This window comes from Atta colombica, unplaced genomic scaffold (genome assembly GCF_001594045.1).
Source record: "Atta colombica isolate Treedump-2 unplaced genomic scaffold, Acol1.0 scaffold33, whole genome shotgun sequence".
NCBI lineage: Eukaryota > Metazoa > Arthropoda > Insecta > Hymenoptera > Formicidae > Atta > Atta colombica.
In genome coordinates, this window is record NW_017259437.1 from 2,736,348 (window position 1) to 2,758,938 (window position 22,591).

Here is a 22,591-nt window from a genome sequence, read left to right on the forward strand (position 1 = left end):
TAAGAAAATGAAATATCATTTAAATATGTCAAAAATAGAATAAAAATACATTTATAATATAATTCTTAAATGAATTATAGTTGACATTTTTATAATAGTTTCCTTTTTCTTTGTTATATAAAATTTATCAAGGAATTCCTCGAAAATATATTAATAAATTACATCATCGTTTGCGATAAGCGAACAAACTTGTACAAACTTATACTTGTACAAATATCAACTTCTCTTCGCGCGCGCCATTTAATCTCTTTCTCTCTTTCTTGAAAGACTCAGCTTCGTAAGCACGGGACGTGTGCGCGACGTTATCTCTCCGATTTCTCTAAAGGGGAAATGAATTTAAATTGCCGATCGCAAGCGATTCCTACATCGTTTACTTTCCCTGAAATGCGCTTGCTTTCTGTCTCTCTTTGACTGTCTTCCACTCGTTTCCTCCGTTTCTTTCACACTTCCATGGCTTCTTTCACGTAGTGGTTCTTTGTGCTTATCCATCGAGGCTCGCATCGTGAACATCCTTCTCGTTTTTCCTTCTTCGGAGAACGCAATGCAGCTGACGAGCAGCGATTTGCGGAAGGGACTCGCGAATTGCGATCCGTGAGGCTTCTGGACGTGAAGAAGCTAACGGGGAGCGAAGATCGAGCGTATCTTGGTTGTATATGCCGTTAAAGGGAAATCGAAACGACAGATTCGTTGATCAATTCTCATCGAACGCGGATCGATTTTCGTTGCGGATCAAATCATGGATGAGAGTGATACGTCAGGTCGAAAGGCTGCGCAATTTGCATTTTGCCTCTTGTGTTTTTTTCTAAGTTTTCCTCCGCAGCAATGAGATTAATGCGTAACGTGAGAATCCGCTTTCGCCGACGCGATAAGCTGTAATAGGATGAGTCGCATTGAGCACCGGAAACGAAATTTATCTTTAGTGACTGATAATTGTGAAAAATCGCGTGTTAGATATAGATTGTTTTTTAATTGATGCTGACACTGACACCTGCGAGAAAAAATGTTTTAACAATTTTGTGTATCTTTGCCACTAATCCGTTTTTCAAATTTTAGTTCTGGAAATCTTTCGAAATTGGAACTGCAGATTTTTATTTCTGTAAATAAAAATTTGAAAAAATTCTTAAATACATGTGAAAACTTTACTATTTCTGTTATCATAAAAGTTGGATCGTATTTTACTCGTTTTTTATGAACTTAAATTTATCTAGTAGAATTCACAATAAAAAAAATCAACTATTTAGTATAAAGTGCGATATTGCCAATGAGGTCTCGATATAGAATGTTATTTAACCTGAAAACAGTTCGAATGTTGCTCCAAATTTGTAATAGAGATCCTTGTGTCTTTGTAAGAGAGATAAAGTATCTTGACGAAGATATATATTTCTGGAACTGGACGTATACGTGTTGTCAAGTTTCCAGTGATATGCATCGGAATTTTGTTTCCTCGGGCGTAAATACCGATGTCGTATGCATGCCATAACTACGGTGTACCTTCGGTAAACAACCCGAAGAAGGATAGAATGATGGCCGGGACAATGACAGAGGCAACAATGGCTTTTCTGTTTTGTGTTCCGAATGAATATAACTCCGGCTATTCAGGAGAGAGAATGTCGCGTGTTCTCCGTATCCAGGAAGTTATTATAGGCGCGCGGTATCGACGGACTGACCGGAGAGTTAGGCAGAATGATGCATCCGTAATTACCGATAGTCACTTATTGTAAGACTGCCGCAAATTATACATACGTAACAAATACATTCGGACGTTTCTTACGATGGAACTTCTTACGGGACTTCCAATTTCGTCCGGCAGTCAAAGAAACAAGCGTAATCACGTCGATAAAAAAGTATATTAGATATTTCTTGACAACGAATATATAGTTAAAATACTTTATGCGTCTCGAATGTATAGTATTACGTTAGTTGAGCATAGATTATATGCTTTAATTTATAAAAAGTTACGAGAGTTGACGATTAACAAAACTACATGTACTTATCAGGGCGGAAAATTGTGCTGTCATATCCTGTTGTAGCGATAGAAATTCTTACGTTTAGACTATGATATGTAAATGCAATATTCATAAATTCTTTAATTTATTTTCTTTCTAGACTTAGAACTACAATTATAATTGTGAACGTTATAAGAATATGAAAAGAATGATTTTGATGAGAAATCTGAGAAATTTTAACTAGAAATAATTTTCAAATCTGTATCTATCTGAAGTATCTAAATTTTTAGATGCTTCAAAACAAAATCATTCTTTTTGTACCTTCTTTCCCTTTTTATTTATTATAGTAGCGGAAGTAAGACATAACTGAGAAGAAGAAAAACGAAAAAAGAAATGGAAGTAATCAGCTCGCGCATAATATTAGATAACTGTATTGTAATTACATTAAAATCGATGTTCCTTGGATATTAGAAACGAGAGAAAGAGAGAATATGATATTCTTAATAAATAATATAAATATAATATGATTAATGTTCCTTCATCAACCTGACCCTTCATTTATCATGTCCGCTCAATTGCCTTTCCTTCTTGACTGATCGCAGAGCTACGATACTCTGAGCAAGGGCAAGAAGTCGTGGAGCGTGCGGCTGGGTCTGTCGCGGCAGCATCAGAACCACGGGGATGACCCTGGTAAGGGTGGCTGGGGTACCATAAGCGGCGGCAGCATACTCTCCCGCCAGATGATCTATAGCGGCGATCCATGGCTGTACGGCACTGTCAGATCGTCGCGGCTCACCGGACATGACCCGGCGCGACCTTTCCTGACACCGCCGCCGCTGCCGGGCGCAACGCCATTGCTCGTGGTATGTTCCTGCCCGGAGTTCCTCACCGGCACTGTAAGGAAACTCGGCAGCTGCCGCAAATGCGGCGGCCAACGGGTGGCCGGTCTGCCCTTCGGTGGAACCTGCCGACTACCGTCATCTTCGAGATCCCGGCCGAGCCTCGCTGGTAAGTAATTGCAACTTTACTCTCTAAATCTGAATCAGTGGATAGTCACTAATTACCCAGTGGCATACTTGGCATGATAATCAGTTCAGAAGTTTAACTAAAAAAGAAAGAATGTTTGAGCATTAATAATTAAAATATTGATATTTGCATATTAATTTCAATTTTTTAATACCATATTCATTGAATTTAAGCACTAAAACAAGGTTAGTTACATCACATAATAAAGATTAGCTAGAGTTACATTAGCTTAGAGATCTCACATTTAATTAATTGATTACTAGTGGCACACTTGGCACTGATATCAGTGATTATCCACTGATTCAGATTTAGAGAGTACTTATTCTATCGATTACAATAATAAGTATCGATTACAATAATAAGTATCAGGTTACTCCTCGCTCTGATGAAGTGGACTGCAAGGTTCACGAAACATTGGCATTCCAAGAATAGATCACGAAGGAAATGTATAATATTTATATAGAAAGCACCCGTGGAAGCCTCAAGAATATTACAAAAATTATTATTATGTTATTCCGCGTTCTCGGATATTTGGATACACACAGTGAACACTTTTGAGGCTTTCACAGGTACATTGAGAAAGATGTTTTGTAAAATTAATTAGAATTCTGATTAAAAATGAACGAATCAGAATTTTCTAGTTAAATCTATTATACAATAAATTTTAGTGATGACCAAAATTTTATTATTTATATATAATCAGAATTTTCTGGTTCGTCTATTTTCAACAAGACATTCTTTGAAGAAGTTATACGATTTATCTCCGTGTCTTTATATATTTAACAACCAACATTTTGTGAACATTACAGGTTATTTCATCAGGGTGAGAAGCAATCTGGAAAATGGACGAATAAAAAGATTTTGATCAGAATGTTTATTATTTGAACTATAATAGATACAACTAGAAAATTTTGTCCATTTTTAATCAGAATTCCAATTAATGCAACCAAAATTTTTTTTCTATGTACTAGTATTAGTTGCTTCTCTGATGAAGCTTCTTCGCTGATGAAGCAAATTGCAATGTTCACGTACAACGTTAGCGATGATCTATCAAGATAGCGGACATAATCAATTGCAGTACAGTTTTTCCATTTAATTTATATCTTGGATTATTTTACGAAGATTACTCTTTTTCAATATTTTTATGAATGGTACATTTATAATGGTATTCTTATGATATATAGAATGGTTTTTTCGTCGTTATATATTCTGCCAAGACATGTTAGAGAAATAGATATCTACAAAGTGGAACGTTCTGCGTATCTAAAATATGAGGGTGTTGGTTCCGAGCTCGAAAGATAAGCGAGGGCGGGATGTAAGAGCCTCTGCCTGTCGTGCTGCCGATGATGTTCATGCTCTAATTGTACGCGCTCTTCGTATTAGAGATTTTCTCCTTGCTCATGTTCGAGATAGCGTGCATGCGGCGAAGCGCAAAAAGTTCTCAGCCGCAAGCAAGATAACTGAATTTTATTCAGTGACTATACTTACTTTAGTTTGCATTTAAATCATTTTAGATTATATCGTTTTGTTTGCCAAGAGAGAGACGCTTCAAGACATGTACTACAAATGATACTTGTGAAGCGTTTGAAATGTAGAGCAGCAACCTTTCGATTAAGACAATTGATACTTTACACTTGAATGGTTTTCGCAATGGCAATTGTTTCTGCCATTATGTGAAATATGAACGTGTATATATTATCTGATTATCTGAATTACATTTGTCATTGGTAATCGATGATAGATAAGGATAGCAAATAGTTAAAAAATTTAGTACATTATATATCTTGTTTATTTCTTTTTGAAATGCTATTTTTATACTATAACAAATAAAATACATTATACGTTGTTAAAATATAAATATGAAAATATTCAATTCAGTAGCATGCTCATATTGAGAAAAAATTAATTAAATTTTATGACATATTTTTTTATATAATAATACTATTTTAACATGTATTACGATAAATAAATGTTTATTCTATAAGAAAATGATAATTAAATCAAATTGATGGTTTCTTATATCACATAAATGTATATTTACATTTAGTAAATATTCAATTAGTACAAACAAATATTTATTAAAATTTAATACATTTTTTCAGTGTATATATTCATACAGTGTACTAAAAAAAAAAATGTAAATTTAAACAGATTAAAGACGCTCAAATTCTAGAGTACATCTTGAGAGAATAATTTCTCTAACATGCATATAAGAAATTGAAATGAGCGTCAGAAATTTCATTATTCGCGTTCGATTTAGAGATCTAGGTCGACGTAAGTCGAAACAGTTGCGATGATCTCCTCTCGCGAATACAACAGTTAAACCTATTTATTAGGTGTGCTGAGGACCACTATCGATGATCCGTACGACCAGATGCGAAGGAATCGATTGGTGGAGCCGAGATCATCTCGGGCGCGTAGCATTTCGCCACATCGACCATCCTCGCAGCGAGATTCCAGAAGCCAGAGCATGGTATCAAGGGCCGCTGTCAAGGAAAGGAAAGGCACAACCGAGAATACATCATTGTCCAGATCCGAGTGGTTCGACAAGGAGCCGAGCACGGTTGTGAGCTACGACGATCGCAAATCGCGACCTGGTTTCATCAGCGGCGGCGCGTCCTCGGATGATTGGATGCTGGATGAAACTCCGGAGAGTCACTCGCGAATTCATTCCACCGCGACATCTGCCAGATTGACTCACGTTTCAAAGAAACCAATGAGGGAAGCGAATCAGAGAAGGACCAGCCATGACGACTGGAAGAACGGAACAACAACAGTTACTGCGGACTCGCGGAAAAGTATCCTTGAGTGCAACGTAAATCCGTATCTGTTATTGAAGAAACAAAAGGACGAAGATGATTTGAGTGATGATCTGTCGGATAACGCGTTAGAGCAGGATGATCTCAGAACAAGATCGTCCAGTCTATTCGATTCGTCGAAAGTAAAGTCGATTGAAAGGATACCGAATAGAAATGCTGTAGCGGCTATCGGAGGTCAACGAATTAGAGTGTTCAACGAGAGGCCCAGAGAGATATCGGACGACGATGACGATGTGCCACCGCCGGTCACTAGAATTCCAATACCGAAGGTATCTCCAAAGAGACCACCTAGACGATTGAAGGAGGCCCGGCAAACACTGAAAAGCATCTTGAAACGTGGCCGAGAGATCGAGAGTAAAAGAAAGAATGTGCTCTTCAATGTTGATAACGTAATATTCGCACCTGAAAAACCATCCGAGGCGACACGACTTTCGTGGAGCAGGATTGGCAGAATCGCCAATTGCAGTAAGGAACAGCGGGACAATAGCTCCGAACACAAAGAAGAGAAGGAGGAAGCGCCAATCATATCACAAGAGCAACAGGAAAAACACAATTTCATCACAATTCCAAACATCAGGGATCCGAAAGTAGACAGAATCAAGTATAAAGAGCCAAAAATCGTGCCGGAAATAAAGAAAATCACACCGCCTGGTCCCGACAAGATTAAGATAGACAAGTTCGTTCCATCTAGGAAATTTGATCGTTCCATTGCGTTCAAGAAACAAGACAAGATCGGAAGCGAGTCTTCACTTGGTAACTCGCTACCTGCCTCGAAGATCGACGTTTCCAGAGAGAGGATATTACCAGAGGAGAGGAGATTGTCGGACGAGAAAACCATCAGACTTGAAGACGAGACTGAATTGGAGATCGAGATCGAGGAGCTAAAGGATCGTCTCCCAGGTATCGCTGTAGATGAGAAGGATCTAATCCTAAAATCCGAAGGTAAGGTTCTTCTGAGTTATTATATAAAATTCTTAATGAGCTTTCTATAACTATAAGCCATTAGTAATAGATCAGAAGTTAAAAGTGAGTTGCGAGTAGTGTGTCATAAAATAATAAGTCAGTAATCAGTGGTTGTGAAAGAGTGGCCAAATTCATTTTTTATAATTTACATAAAACTTCAATACGTTATGACTGACTAATCACATGAAAAGAACGATTTTGCTGAGATATCTAAACATCTAGTTTAGATACAGGTTTGAAAATAATTTTATTGGACTATTAAAGTAATTATGTTGCTTTATTTATAAAATGGCGTATCCTATATTGCATTTTTGAGAAAAACAAAGAAATGCATTATCTATTTTAAAAATAAAATTTTAAATTCATAATAAAAAATTTTTATAAAATTCATAAAATAATTGTAACAAATACAAAAATAATCTTGCGTTTTAAGACAGAAAGAAGCTAAGACATAAGCTGACTTTTTGTTGTCTTTCTCTTTTTATCTTTCGATTGATATTTTTTTTCGTACTATATTATTTGATACGATAAAGCTTTATCTATATATTCATAATTTTTTGTTTGAATTACATGCTTCATACACAAGATTACATAATTAAGTACGTATCATTTTTTCGATTATATATAAATCGCTGCATTCGCCACAGTCGATATCACGTTGTTCTTTATTTATTTTCACGCATTAGCTATAATTTTATAACAGTGTACGCGATGATATTAGCGTTAAACGTTTTACGGTGATGTTCTTGGATATATAATTCATGTCTCAAAATTAGTGTTAGACATTCGTAATAACATAAGCGTTATCTAAGAGCCATATCAGTAGTTATTAATAATATAGAAATAAATTAATGATAGACCTCTCTGCAGCGATAATTATAACCGGTCAATTTACGGTCGCTGTATGCGTGTGTAACAGGGACAGTTTGTCCCAAGGGTGATACATTTATAGTAGTCTAGGGATTAATCTCATTTGCGGAAATTAGTAGTCTAAATACGTAATTAGTAGTCTAAATACAATGCAACTGTACATTTTCATATCGCGGATAGAAATCTTGGTCCATTGCAGATCAATAATCTTGCACTGAGGATCATCAGCTTATCGTGTTCGTCAATACGATCCTCCTCTCATCCGGCCATTATGCTAATACACGTGATTAATGAACCGCGTGTGGTTGACATGACTTATCAGGCTATCCTTGAACTTCTGAAAAAAAGTTATGCATTTAAACATAATGGCTCGTGCAATGCTCCTGCTAATGGTTTACGTCTCGTGTTCTCGAGGCTTTTAAAAATTAACAAATCTTTTACAATTTACAATACTGGCGACGTCATTTCTTTTCAGAGAAATACATGATGAAAATATAAATGAAAAAGTTATTCTTTCTTTCGCATAGGTAATGATCATTTTTGTTAACTATATAGGGTAGTTCGGAAAATATTTGATGTGACACAAAAATAACGCCACAAATATTAAACTATAATTTTAAAGATCCTGTATAGTACTGTTAAAATTTTAGACAGATATGTTCATCAATTTCTTTGTTTCCACCATGTAAAGTAATCAATTTTTAGTTCCCTCATGACAATCCAATGAAAAGAATTACAAAAATAAGAAAAACTTTACCAAAAATCATGTTTTTCTTATCAGATTGAGAATTTTTCGAATTATTCTCGTAAATGGCAAGTTAACACGAAAGTGAAATTAATAATATTGGTCAGAAGGCGCGATTGTAATATATAGGTAAAGTCTTTTTTTTCTCTCTACAGAAAAGTATCACTTGTTGATGAACGGAAAATAAATTAATGATTTATTAACATAAATTTTTCGACCGTGTTAATAAATATTTGACTGTTGTGATTTTTAAGAAAAATATTCTTTTGTGCATTCAATATCTAAAAAGATGTAATGTGTGAGTGAGAGTTAGATAGATTATTTTATTACTGTTCTGAGAAAGAAAGAGAGAGAGAACTCTTTTTTTAACAATCTACTATTAGCTAGAATGTATCTTTGGAGTAAGTAACCAGAATAATTTGTCAATTTAATGCCAGCTAGCCCTGACCTTATGCACTTTCGAATGCTTCAGACACAACGCTCATGATTTCTTTAAGCTACTTTTAAAAGCGATCCAAACAGTTCGAGGATAAAACTCAGGGACGTCAGGATCTGCTAACCTTTCTCCTCTTGTCATCGACAAAGCCGTTTTGAGGACGGTTACTCATACTGAGTATTTTTAATTTTACTCAAGAGGATATATCTTTTAAATTATTCTAACAAACGTCGCATATTTATCACGAAGCAAAAACGATTCTCCACAAAGGTATTATCATGCTGCGGGCTCGCGTTTTCTGAGCATTCGTGTTGAAAAAGAGAGAGATGCCGTGAAAGTGGACGCGTGGGAAAGATACGAAACGATCGGGGACAATGCGAGCGGCGGTTGTCCGCCTTATATGGAACGACATGTACATATTTATCGGTACGTCGATGGCGACCCGCCGGTGTATCGTAAACACTTTGTCGAGAAAGGAGCAGGAATAGTTACATATTAATTTAATCAGTAACACTTCAATTCGATCCCATTATCTTTTTTTTTTTTTAAAAGGAAAGAGAAAAATATGCGTATTTCCTCAGTTTAAATCGGTCTTGATATCGTATCGAGCACTTGCACGTGCTTCCGATAATAAAGTGCATCACGTAGCGCCGGTTTGCGAGTCTACTGCGATATGCGAATTCTGAAATCGCGGAAGTTCACTTCATGATTGAAAATATAATTTTGTGAAAGTTTAGTGGCTTCCGACTAAGTATGAAATAATTTCCATCGAGAATTTCTTTCACATTTCATGATACATTGTTTTATCACCGTATCAAGATTACATCGCGTGTGATTTCGTTTAAACAAATAGAAAAAGAAAGAGAAAATAAGATAATTAAATCAGGCGCTAATTATGAAGAGCGTTTTAGAAAATATATATTTGCGTTTTTCAAAATATATATTCAAAATATATATTTTTTAAAAATATGTTTCTATTTCCCATTTTTCTAGCAAATTTCTTTTTTTAATTATATAAAAAGTTATCTATCACGTATATTTCATAGGAAATTTCTTTTGCTATTTCAGATATATTATATATCGTTATATTATATATCAGTTATATATCGAATGCGATATTCTATTCAAATAGAAAGAAAAATTCAGATAATTAGATTTTGATAATTAGATAAGTGTGAAAAACGATTAAAATATTTACTCTCTATTTAATAAAATATTTAAAAAAAATATTTGTTACCTCTCTCTATTACGTAGATTTCCAAAGAATTAATTCATGAGTCTTCGTTAATTCCACTATTTCGCATAATTAAATCTTTCTCGAAAAGGACTTCGAAACCAGATCTGACGTTTACGACGTGATGAGTGGATTCGAGAATGTAGAACTCGCGGTGCAAATTGAGTCTGCACACGGACACGAGATAAGACGTGACGGGAAAAAGTCGTGTGAATTAACTCGGATGATTGGCGGTAATGTCGGAGTTGAAATGTGCCGCGCCGACCGATTTATACGCGGCTTGTCTGCCGATCTCGACAAGAAAAAGTAAGAATTATGTGAATCCATTCTATTAATAGAACGAACGTTGCGTTAATCACTCTTTACATATGTCATATTAATTAGTATTAATTGATATTCCGCGCTCAATCTTTGCCCGTCGTCATAAGTCACGTTCAATACTAATAACATCGATTATAATAGTAGTAGCATAGCAAAATATGCATGTCGTAATGTAATAGTAATTGTACACCATGTGCATGATGATCGTGCCAATGCACTTTTTGGATGTATGATGTATTTATTGCTCACGATAGGTCGACTGATCGAGACGAGTTAACATGTAGCTCAGTAGTTATGCTTCAATAATCAAGCACGGCAGTATAGTTCGCATCAAGATTATAGCTGACAGTTTCTCTCGGAGAGACGTTGAGAGTCATTCATGTCTTAAAATGAGACTAAAGTCTCGTTGCATCAATGTTGGCTAGACTTAATCCAGATTAACTAACAATGCTTCTTTTAGTCACAATCAAATAATTAATAAGCATCTTCGGAAAATTGAGTGCAAAAAAGCGACTCCACTTGTAAATATGCAAGTTACAATGTATTATAACTGTTTCGCAGTCTGGTTTCTCTGATTGTACACAATTGTATATATTTACAGTTAAATTTTTAATTAGAAAATTTATATATAACTCGACTTTCTTCTTAAATATTAATTTATTTCTTCCTATCATAAAGAAATTAGAATAAAATAAAATAAACTTGATTTGCACAAAAAATATTGTAAGTGGGAAACTGTTTTTAAAAATTTTTTCACATTTTGTTTGGTTCGATCACTCCTGAAATACGTTCGTGAATCTTTACGTTCGCGACAGTGTATAACGGAAAACAAATCGCCTACGATGATTTCCGGTGATCGTATTTCCGGTGTAAATGTACTGTGCGACAATATGTTAGATAACTGCAAGCGAGCGAGTGACCGAGACGCTTCGTAAGCGCGAGGTTTCCTCTCTTCGTATCCGCTTTGTTATTTATCGCTTCTACACTAATACTAAATACTAAACTTATTATTCTTACGAAGAAAGTTAGTAAGTGCACCTCTTTAAAAATAATAATTTATTATGATAACTATGATAATTACGATACCATGATAATTACGATTAATTATTTGAGATGCGAATTACAAATATAAAAATTCAATTTTTTATTTTAAAAACAAGTTAAATTAAAAAATTTTAACCTTCAGCTTGCAATTTGAGTTTTTTGAACACAAATAGAAATTCCACTCTCAAATTTCCCTGAAATAAAAAGAGCGAGGAGAGGGGATTAAATAATTTTTACATTTGAGTTAAAAAACTTTGATAATGTAAAATAGAGATATTGGAAAATTACCTTGAATTTTTTCACATTTTTGAAAACCTAAAAAAAATCTTGGTCAGCCTAAAAAAACTTGGATTCAACAAAAAGTTGCAGATGGAAGGAATAAAGATATGATTGCAGACAGAGGGTTAATTAAAAAAAATTATTTTAAATAATTTTAAATTTCAAATCATGACAGAAAAAAAATAGCAATTAAATGCTAGTATCGACTTTAGTATTCGTTTTTACAAATGGTTTTAGTATTCAATGTGTATAATTCAGTGGATTCTAAAGATAGAATATCTCCATTCATTGCTTTGCACAATCCATCTCTGTTCTTCCTTCACGGCGCGTTTTAATTAGTTACTTCCAGTCTACTTTCTAAGCTCAGGCACGAGTAAACTCCTCTTGGCGCGTTCGAATTATAAAATCTAAACGCCGATTTCTTTTCCCAAGAATCTTTTTATGCTCGTTTCTCCTCCCCGTGCCGGCCTTCATGCAAGCGCGCGATGCATAGGTATCGCGGATTATTTTCGTTCAGTTTCACATTTTGTATTGCGCGTACAGTAATTCAGTAATAATGTAATAATACAATGACGATAATTTACACGGGACTGCTTTCGCTGCGCTCTTTCCACTTTGAAAATTAATATCTGTAGCTAATCTTCTCTAATTAAATTGAGGCGTGTCTGTTGCGCTATTTGGATATATCATATTTGAATATATTATACAAATAAAAATTTTTATTTGCTGTTTTGTTACTATTAATTAATAATTTGAATATAATCTTGGGAATGATCTTCTTAATTCATCAGAAATATCAATTAAAAAATATAAATACTATAAAAATACTATAAAAATAGAATAAATCTAATATTGTAATATACATTTTATATTGCAAAAATACCAGAAGTTCTATATTGCAGTTGGATCAATGCACCTACATTGGTTGCATTCATGAGAAAAAGCAGCTTTATATATGTAAATATATATATATAACAGATTTTTAATATGATTGATTTATATTATATACATTTAGGTGAAATGAGGAACTATTGGCAAGAATCAATTAAATTGATAAAATATTACAACAGTTGTGCAAAACTGTTCTTTCTGCTAAACGCAGCCATTCTGCATAAATTTTTATGATGTAATATAAATGTAAATAATAATAAATAAAACAGATTAAGCAATAATTAAGATTAGATACAGGATCGTTTGTATAAATAAATCAACTAAATACGAGAAGTGTTAATTACAATCAAACTTAGATATTAGATTAATACATATATATGTATTTTAAATAAATTTTTTATTTCAAAAATATGAAAAAAAAATTAAATATAAGTGAACAAAATGGATGAAAAAGATTTTCTCGATAAATACTCAGTGGATTTTAGAGGTACTATCGATCATCCATAAGCACGTGCTGCGCCTGTAATGAATGCACCTGATCGTGCAGCTTGTGGAGAACCTTGACTCTTTCGCGCCATCGTTGTTTACTTACGGGCCTCATAAATCATTAGTTCGTTCTCTTGATCTGCATGCGCATGGTCCAGAACCATGTAATTATATGCTTTTTAGAGATCTCTCACGTTTTCACTCGTTCACCGACAATGAGACGACGGCGCTTGGCTGTATAAACTCGGCTTGATAAACCCTTTTTCGCATCATGGCGATTCATGGTCCGTACATCATCAGTGATCTTCGTTCGTTTTGCACGCGGTGGCGTAAATCCTCGCGCGAACGAGGATCCTTGTCCATCGCTTGTTCATTGCTTTTCTTTCACAGAAGAGCGGCTCGTTACCTAGAATGTTTAGAGCGATGTTTTTTTAAGCGTGACGCATCTCTCTCTCTCTCTCTCTCTCTCTCTCTCTCTCTCTCTTTGTTCACTACTTCAAACTTTTTTCTTGACTCATTGTTTACATTTCCTACGCGTGATATAAATAAGTATACTTTTTGCGATCGCCTTATTTGCCGGATAATTGCATGAAATTCGAGGAAAGATATGCATGAACAATACCTTTCTTCGCGTGTTTCAGTAGCGAACTTTAAACTAAGGAATTCTAAATCGTGTGATTATAGTCTATTAATATTATATAGATTTCAGATCTAAACTTTTTAAAAATTTTACGCATTAATTTTTATAATATTATAATATTAAAAATATTATTATACAAAATTCTAAGCTATGATAAACTAAAAATGGAACATATATTTACTGTTTTTAAAAGTATTTTATGGAGTATTTATACTGACGTCATGTTTGATGCTACGCTGATGATCAACACGCTTAAATTCACGCAAAGAAGGCTCATCAACTATTGCGGCACAATACTTAGTTTCGCAAAACCTCGCAACGGCGGCAGCTCATCTTTTCTTTTACGTATGTGAGATTGATCCAAGTCATAAAGCCATAAACGAGGCGAATCGGCGATTTGCGCAATCGCTTTTGCGGCCGGATAATCGCACGCGTCTTAGATTCTTCTTGATGACCGTATAAAGTGGAGCAACCGTAGAAAAACCATTGAATTTTCTCGCAGCGAGAAATTTTAAACTCGTTTTGCTCGCGAATCACCCAAAATTGGCGCACTTTCACCGGTCATTAAAGATATGTATCGAAGGAAATCTTCGATTTTACATGAAATTTTACATTGAGATTGTCATAACAAACTTTGAATGAAATTTCAAATTTGAATGAAATATATCGAAAGTTGAAGAGGATATTCTTGCTTAAATAATATTTGACAATTAAATCATTTTTTTCTAATATCTATTACAAATTCAAAACTATTGTAAAAGATTCCAATTCTATAAATAAAAATACAGACATCTTCCAAATTTTAATCTGTAGTAGATACGTGTGTGTGATAGAAAATAATACAAATATATTAAATCTATTTCAAATCGTCAAAAATAAAAATATGTTAACATCATTGTTAACTTCGAATTTCTTGTTTCTTACAGGAATATAATGTGATTTTTTTACTAGGAAGAAGTTGAATATACTTTTCTTCTACGAATGCAATTATACATTATTATTATGCGATACCACCATAAATCTGCTAAGAAACAGCATAAACTTTCTCAAACGCGTCTAAGTAAATTTTGATATCAAATCGTCGATCGTATTTTTCACGAGTATCCAATTCCAACTTCATGCTTCACATCTGCGGTTTTGCTTCCGGCGGATTTTAGCGTTACGGACATTTCTCTAGATCCGTGAACTGAACGGAAATTCTTGCTTTACACAAAAGGAGAAATATTTCTATTATAAATATAAAGTATAAAAAACAACAAGAGAAAATAAATCACCGAACGAATATTTGCGAACATAAAATTAAATTATATAAATCATTTACTCTTTTATAGTTCGAGTTTGATTTCAAATTGTTGCTTATATAAACATGAAATGCATAGTTTTATTAATCGGTTTTATTAAATTTTGTAAATAAGAAATCTGAAAGATAAGAAAATTATATGTTTTACTAGAAATGATAAGTATACTATGTATCTATGGCTGTTTTTCGCAGCCAAGTAATATATAATTTGTTTTTTTTGTATTTAAGAATAATTATGTTATATTAAGATAATTTTAAGTCCTATAACAGGAAATGTACAATAAATTAATATTTATTTTCAAATCGAGCGTTTGAGGAAAGGAGATCTAATATATATCCTACTTAATATTTCTTAACGTAATATTTCTTAATGTTTTCTTTTTAATATGTTAGACTTATGTATTATATCTTAATATAGTTTAAGAATTATGTAATAAATGTGCACATTAAGAAACATATTACGCATATATTTTATGAAAAGATTACAAAGATTAAATTTTTTTATATTGTATTTAAAAGTAACACAAAAAGTTTGAGTGATTTAGAGCTAGATAAAAAATTATTTAATTTAATTATAATTATATTGTTAAATATAAATATCACTTTTTGCAGAAACTCATAATTGCAGAAATTCTTAATTGTTACACCATTATATTTTGATACTACAGTATTTATGTTTAAATATAATCATTAAAAGATAAATATATTTATACATTGTAGAATTAAAATTCTACACCGTCATAACTTCTTTTCATTATTGATTGATTTCTTCTTCGCTACCTGCAGAGAACTCGAGAAAATCCTTCTTGACGCGAAGTCAAAGCGATCGGTCGTTCAACAAACCGGAGATCTCGGCAGGTGACGTCCTGTTTTCGGATACGATGCGCCTCAGTCTCAGCAAGAAGATCAAGGAATCTTCATCGTCATCGTCATCGTCATCGTCCGCAGTTTCACGCGAAGATGTCGATGAGGAAAGTTCGCTGAGAAGAAAGAACGAAACAAGAGAGATCGAAGAAGAAACAGATGGCGGGTTTAAGAATTCCGATTGCGAGATCGAGACTAGCAAGAACGTAGATGAGATTCCTGATGAGAAGACTGCCGATAATGCCGAAAAGGAGGTTGATCTACCTCCAGATGCGCGCAGTGATATTTCCGATGCAAGTAATGAACATTTCCGTACGATGAGACCTACGAGCTGGTCTCCACCGCCTGGTAGACAGAGACATCGGTTCAAGATTGGTTATTCTAGCGTTGATGCGGATGAGAACCCTGCCAATTCGATCAGGGATCATCGGCGAACGATTTCTTCAGCGTCGACAGCATCGTGGAATTCGACGAGTTCTTACGGATCCTCGAAGATCGAAATCAACTCGCCCGAGAGCAATGTCTGTAAAATCACGGTAAGCCCGCGCTCATCGCCACTGGTACATCGGCTGCAGATCGGTCCGGAATCTAGTCCGAGAGGCGCCAGAAGAACGTCCATTCTTATCAACGGCGATCAAAGTACAAACGCGGAACTAACACCAGGTAACAAAGTGACTATCAGTGTCGGCGGAGAAGATAGCGTTTGCAATCCGACAGTGATCTCTGTAAACTCGGAGAATCCGCCGAAGGTCCAGAACGCCGTGGAGAATCGCACTCTAGTGATACTCCAAAATTATAAATCGAATATCGTGGTCGAATCGATGAATGATGATTCTCGTTCTAAACAAATCGGGAAAGATCACGTTACTGAAAATAGCGAGATGAATCTAAAGATGAATGGCGAAGCATCAAAATCGAGTAACGATGATACTTCTTTGTGTCGTCACATGGAACAGTCGGCATCAAATTTTGAGAAACAAAAGAGGCTGAACGTTGAGATTAAATCTTCTAATTCTAATCAGTCTTCGAGATTTTACACATCAGATGAAAGAATGACGCAGCCAGAGTCCAAGACGCGGTTCAAGAATATCGAAAATTCCTCCAAACTGCCCAGCTTGTCTAAGGAAGCTCTGATTTCTAAGCTGCTCGAAGATTCTCTACGAAAGGCTCGCGAGAACGGTGAAATCTTGGACGAGGACAGCGGTCAGGCCATCTTGAAGATCCTGAAACAGAGCTTACTGAAGAGCAAAGAATACGAGAGTTCTGAGTCTACTCTGGAAGCAAATTATTCGCGTTCATCCAGTTTGAATTCGGATGGTGACTTCATCTCGACGAATCTCTTCCTTGAAGAGAATCCATACGAGGTGATCAAGGAACCGATTTACGAGGAGATACCCGACGAACCACCGCCGTTACCTCTAAGTCCGCCACCCACAGAAGATTATATCAAGGACAGAATCTACTTTGGCGATGTCGAATATTACAAAAAAATCACTCCAGATCAGTTTTTCGGCCCTTATTTATCCGAGGAAGTTTTTAAGAAGTCCAACTCGGAGGATCTGGCCGAGACCTACTTGTCCAAAAGTCCCGAAGACTTCTTCAAGAAAATGTCAATGTCCCCCGAGGACGAGAATAATATCTCTACCAAGTTCGAATTGTTAAATTTTCTAATGGATTCTAAGGATCGCACACGTTCCGCGGAGGAAGATGAGGATGAAGACGAGGATGAGGAAGACGATGCTGAAAGAGATCTGGAAGCTCTATATGAGCAAAAGGAGACTAGTCTGGGCGATCTCAGTTCCAAGAGTTCACAGATCTCCAACGTGTCCGACAGTAGCGAGGAATGCAATATTATCTTGACGAGCTCACCGGAAACATTGAAGGTGAATTTGAAGCTACCCAGACAACAAAATATTAGCAATTTGTCTACAAATTGCTGGTAAATTCGATCAAAATATTCAGCCAATTCATATCAACTGTGTCTGTATTAAACTTTCGCTGACAAAGTTTGCTGATATAATGTGAAAGCAAGTTGTCGACAAAAATCAAACGAAACTTTGATTGATTTTTGCCGCCAATTTTTGTTATCAAATTGCAGCGAGGAATGCAATATTATCTTGACGAGCTCACCGGAAACATTGAAGGTGAATTTGAAGCTACCCAGACAACAAAATATTAGCAATTTGTCTACAAATTGCTGGTAAATTCGATCAAAATATTCAGCCAATTCATATCAACTGTGTCTGTATTAAACTTTCGCTGACAAAGTTTGCTGATATAATGTGAAAGCAAGTTGTCGACAAAAATCAAACGAAACTTTGATTGATTTTTGCCGCCAATTTTTGTTATCAAATTGCAAACATGATTTTACCAATATTTTTTGTCAGTGAATTTTATCTGCTAACAATTTAATCAAATGTAACATAATTTGCATCAAATTTTTTTTATCTTTTTGTTGAAAATTTAAAGCAAACACTTGACAAAATTTGTTTTCAACAGACTTGACTGAGTACCAATTAATAATTCCAATAAAACATTTTTTTGAGATCTTTGAAATAATAACATATACATGCTAGTTAACGTGGGGTTCTAATCAATGCTTCTTATCATTGTCACAGTCGCGGACAGTCGACATAGAGAGAACTGACAGCGGAGTCGGATCTGAGAGCAGCCAAGCCAGTAGCACTCGATGTGTCGCGAGACGCTGGAGGACAGGCAACGTCTCCTCCGGCCCGGGAAGCCTCCTCGGCGGAATGCCGCAGGTGATTTCCGGGGCCACAAAGTTATGCGAGGACTGCGAGCAACGACTGGATCCTCTGATAACAGACAGGTGAGCCTTGATATGAGAGACTTGATACCGAACCTTGAGAGACCTTGTTTTGATGCGTTCGATATCCGGTATTATAAATATGGAAAAATATTTCGATATCCTGAATGAATGATTGCTGTCATATTATATTGTAGTTTCACCTCTTTGTAGTTTCCCGTTTGAATCGTTGGATGCATATAAATGTACTACGAGAGCTTTTCGAAACTCGTTCTTAATGTTCTTCTCGACATCCTAAATCATATCGTTGTTATCGCTTCCCAGATTCGCAGATAACGTTCGATGATCCGGAGAGAGGATATAACGGTCCAAAGTCCTCGCTAGAGCGTATCTTCCACGGCTGCGCGGCCGAGTTTCGACCGTGAGAGATTCGGTTTACTGCGAACTCTGCGCGAGATTCGCTCGATTCGCCTCTGAACTATAAATAAATCCACGAACAAAGTGCCGTTCTGCGTTCCGGCCTCCCAGGAGTAATCCTGTGAATCGAGGAACGAATGCCGTTTCGTTACGGTCGCGAATTTTTCACAGCTGTGATCCACCTGCGCATCGTCGTAGCGATCTGTACCGATCTTCCTCTTGTGAGAAATCAATCGAAAAAAATCATCTTTGCTCAAATTAATGCACCGATTACTGGAAATGCGAGCTCTCTGATTAATTAACAGTCTCTCTAATTAAATTCTCCAAGAATGGATTAAAATTGTATTGAAATTTTTAATCTATCCATATCGTAATTTATTTTTGTTACTCAAGTTTGGCTGTCTGAAACTATTGTCCAAAACTATTGAATGCTTTTAGAATTTGTATCTAAGAATTTGTTCGATTAAATTACGCGACAAATGCAGCGCGAGAGAAATAGTGAGCTACTTTCTCCAACCATCGATTTTATTTGCTCGAAAGCGAAAGTATTGTTATCAAAGAGCACGGTTGACGCTTGATGAATGGATAATGCAATATGCGTCCGGAAGTTGCGACAACCTCTTTTGTCCGATTGTAGATTACACATACAAATTTGTAGTTGCAAGCTTCGATTGTCTTTTATCTGACAAAATTTTTTTTGGTAGCAGGTTCCTTAATTATAAGGTTTGCGTTATCGCGGTGTCGCGCAGATATTTTTATTTTTCATGTTTTTTTTCAGCGGTGTCGTTTATGCGCCTTTCGTGTGCAGGAAATGCTCGAAGAAACGCGCGGAACGGAAAGAGATTATCACGGAAATCGTGGAAACCGAGCAGAAATACGGCAGAGATCTACAAATCATACTCGAGGAGTTTCACCGGCCGATGTTAAGAGCGGGTCTTCTCACATCGGAACAATTATCAGCGATCTTCCTAAACGTCGAAGAGCTGCTCGAACATAATCTCGTTTTAGCCGAGAAATTAAAGGACAATGTGGAACTCGCTCAGGTAAACCTAGAAACTCTTGCAAGACATGTATATTTCAGTTCTTATTTTAAATACGCGTATGAATTGATATTGAAAAGTATGTGTATTGTGATGTTGTATTGTGTCTGATCTTTTCGATTGTATAGGAATCCGGGGACGAGGATCTCTTGACGGTGGACGTGGGTAAGATCTTCCTCGAATCCGAAAGAATGCTCCACGCTTTCGAGAGTTACTGCACGCGTCAAGGCGGCGCCAGTTTATTATTACAAAATCTGGAGAAGGAGAAAGAGCTTCTTCGCATCTTTCTCAGGGTTTCTCAAATGGAGAACACGGTTTTGCGAAGAATGAATCTAAACTCCTTTTTAATGGTATTGTTACTTAATTCCTTGATTTAACCTTTTATTCAGAAATGAAAGATATAAATCATATATTCATAATTGATGTATTGTATTTTTTACAGGTTCCTGTCCAAAGAGTTACAAAATATCCTTTGCTTCTGGCACGTTTACTCAAAGCGACACCTTCTGTTCGACCTGATATCCAAGAAGCGAAAAAGAGGCTTAAGCAAGCACAAACAAATATCGAATTACATTTGGAACATATGAATGCTGTAAATATATCACGAAGTACATATCTAGTACAATTTAAAATTGAAAAATAAATATGTATTTATAATTATAATAGGAGGCAAAGGATGTTACGTCGACGAAATTGTGGAGGAGAATATCAATTATTCAGAATGGCAGACGGTCCGTCGGCGAACAGGATATGGTGAATATTAAATTAAGAAAGGTGTGTAAATCTAATTAAGATACTCTATTTATACTTATTCAATTTTAAAATTTTAATTGCTTAATTCTTTAATCATGCTATTAATTTTTATAAAATTTACATTAGATGGCTGTCGAGATTTTGGAATGGGCACACGAAGAAGCTAGGTTTGTCCTCGAAGGACGTCTTCTGGTAGCGCAACCGACTGACAACAACTGGAGACGCGGTCGAACTGTTAAACTTGCGCCTGTTACTGCTATGCTTGTTACAAACGGCAAAGTAAATATGTACAATACGTGTCTTTAAATATGTCTCGTAAATTTTGTGTGTGTTAAATGTAAATAACATTTTTATTTTTTAGCCGAATGCCGACTATCCCGAATTTAACGACGAATCGCTCTTTCCAAAGCACATAGGTATCAAGGAAGCTACCTTACTTCTGGTTAAAGAGAAACTTGGACGATATTCTTTATTACGAGTGAGTGATTATATTTCATATTATTTTATTAATCACACAAATCCGTTTTTTTGAACCATCGATATCATTTCAGGAGCCGCTGTATCTCGATAAATGCATAGTATGTTGTGAAACGGATCTCGAAGATTATTTCGAAATACAGGAATTGTCTTCTAAAGAAACATTTATATTTAAGGTATTTAGCTTAATTTTAAATACAGATCGAGATAATATGAATTTAAAGATAGAATTTATTGACATTGATACGAATAAATGGTAAATTGATTTATTATAGGCAGAGGATGGCGCGAGAACGAAAAGATGGTGTAGAACATTACAGGCTCACGCACAGTCTCTTGGCGCTTGGCGCAAACGTCGAGGAGCCCTTCCTAATATCATGATCTGTGGTGTAGCGAGGAACTAAAGGCTTAGATATAATAAGTGCATATGTAACACGACGTTATCGGATGTATTTAACGCATTTTTAAGTCACTGAAGTTTTTCAGTGCGAAGAAGTCTAAGCGATTGCATAAATTCATGTATATGATCTCCAAATGAATTAGTAATGATTTATTGCGGAGAGAACGCTAGACCAAAGGATTTCCTCGCCTCATTGACGCAGCCATCGACGAGCGAAAGTCTAGTTCTTACCGAATTCGAGGTATGACCATCTGTGTTCGGTTGTTACAGTACGTTGCAGAAACTTGAGTTTCCTACGACACTGTAAAATAAAGTGCTACGTGGCTTCGAGAGTCGCGCACAATTTCGTCGATTCCTAATGAATAATTTTAAGTACATATATATATATATATATGTATATATACACACACACACATATATATAGAATTATTTAATATTAATGATTAAATTCTCAAAAAAAAGACAAGACGAGTAGCTGTGATATTGACCGGTGTATTGGGTATTGTTTTCTTTTCGCAGATTATTTACGGATGTTAATATACTTTATCTGCATTTTCCATTCTGCGATTCTTTTTACCAGTATCGCTTTTTGCGAAAATGATATTAATAGGGTAGATTTTAGATTCGAGGTTATATATAGGGTTCACAGATTAATAATATTGAAGAATTTTCATGAATCAACAGCGTCAAGGATACAGGGTGCCGTATACATTCCGTATAATTGGCATGCATCGACAATTTGTAAAGCTGTCGGAATATACTTATTTTAATTTCTCCAATTATTCTCTTTCTTTCTCCAAATAATTAACAGTATTTTTATGATGTCTAACACAATATGCAAATTGTACATTATTTTTATTTAAGAATTAAATC

General features: G+C 35.4%; 1 protein-coding gene across 5 annotated transcripts in view; it reads left to right on the plus strand.

Moving 5' to 3' along the window:
• LOC108690545 overlaps nucleotides 1-21,927 on the plus strand; it is a 122,082-nt gene extending 100,155 nt beyond the window's left edge. For 3 of the 5 annotated variants that reach the window (XM_018197894.1, XM_018197893.1, XM_018197895.1), the window contains 12 exons: nucleotides 2,549-2,954; nucleotides 5,309-6,733; nucleotides 15,787-17,747; nucleotides 18,483-18,694; nucleotides 19,827-20,091; nucleotides 20,217-20,438; nucleotides 20,531-20,680; nucleotides 20,755-20,862; nucleotides 20,968-21,120; nucleotides 21,203-21,319; nucleotides 21,393-21,494; nucleotides 21,594-21,722. In XM_018197894.1, the coding sequence (XP_018053383.1) occupies nucleotides 2,549-2,954; nucleotides 5,309-6,733; nucleotides 15,787-17,747; nucleotides 18,483-18,694; nucleotides 19,827-20,091; nucleotides 20,217-20,438; nucleotides 20,531-20,680; nucleotides 20,755-20,862; nucleotides 20,968-21,120; nucleotides 21,203-21,319; nucleotides 21,393-21,494; nucleotides 21,594-21,722 (5,250 nt within the window). Of the gene's footprint in view, nucleotides 1-2,548; nucleotides 2,955-5,308; nucleotides 6,734-15,786; nucleotides 17,748-18,482; nucleotides 18,695-19,826; nucleotides 20,092-20,216; nucleotides 20,439-20,530; nucleotides 20,681-20,754; nucleotides 20,863-20,967; nucleotides 21,121-21,202; nucleotides 21,320-21,392; nucleotides 21,495-21,593 lie in introns of all 5 variants that reach the window. The other 2 variants (XM_018197896.1, XM_018197897.1) reach the window with 2 other exon arrangements.
• The last annotated feature ends 664 nt before the right edge of the window (nucleotides 21,928-22,591 follow it).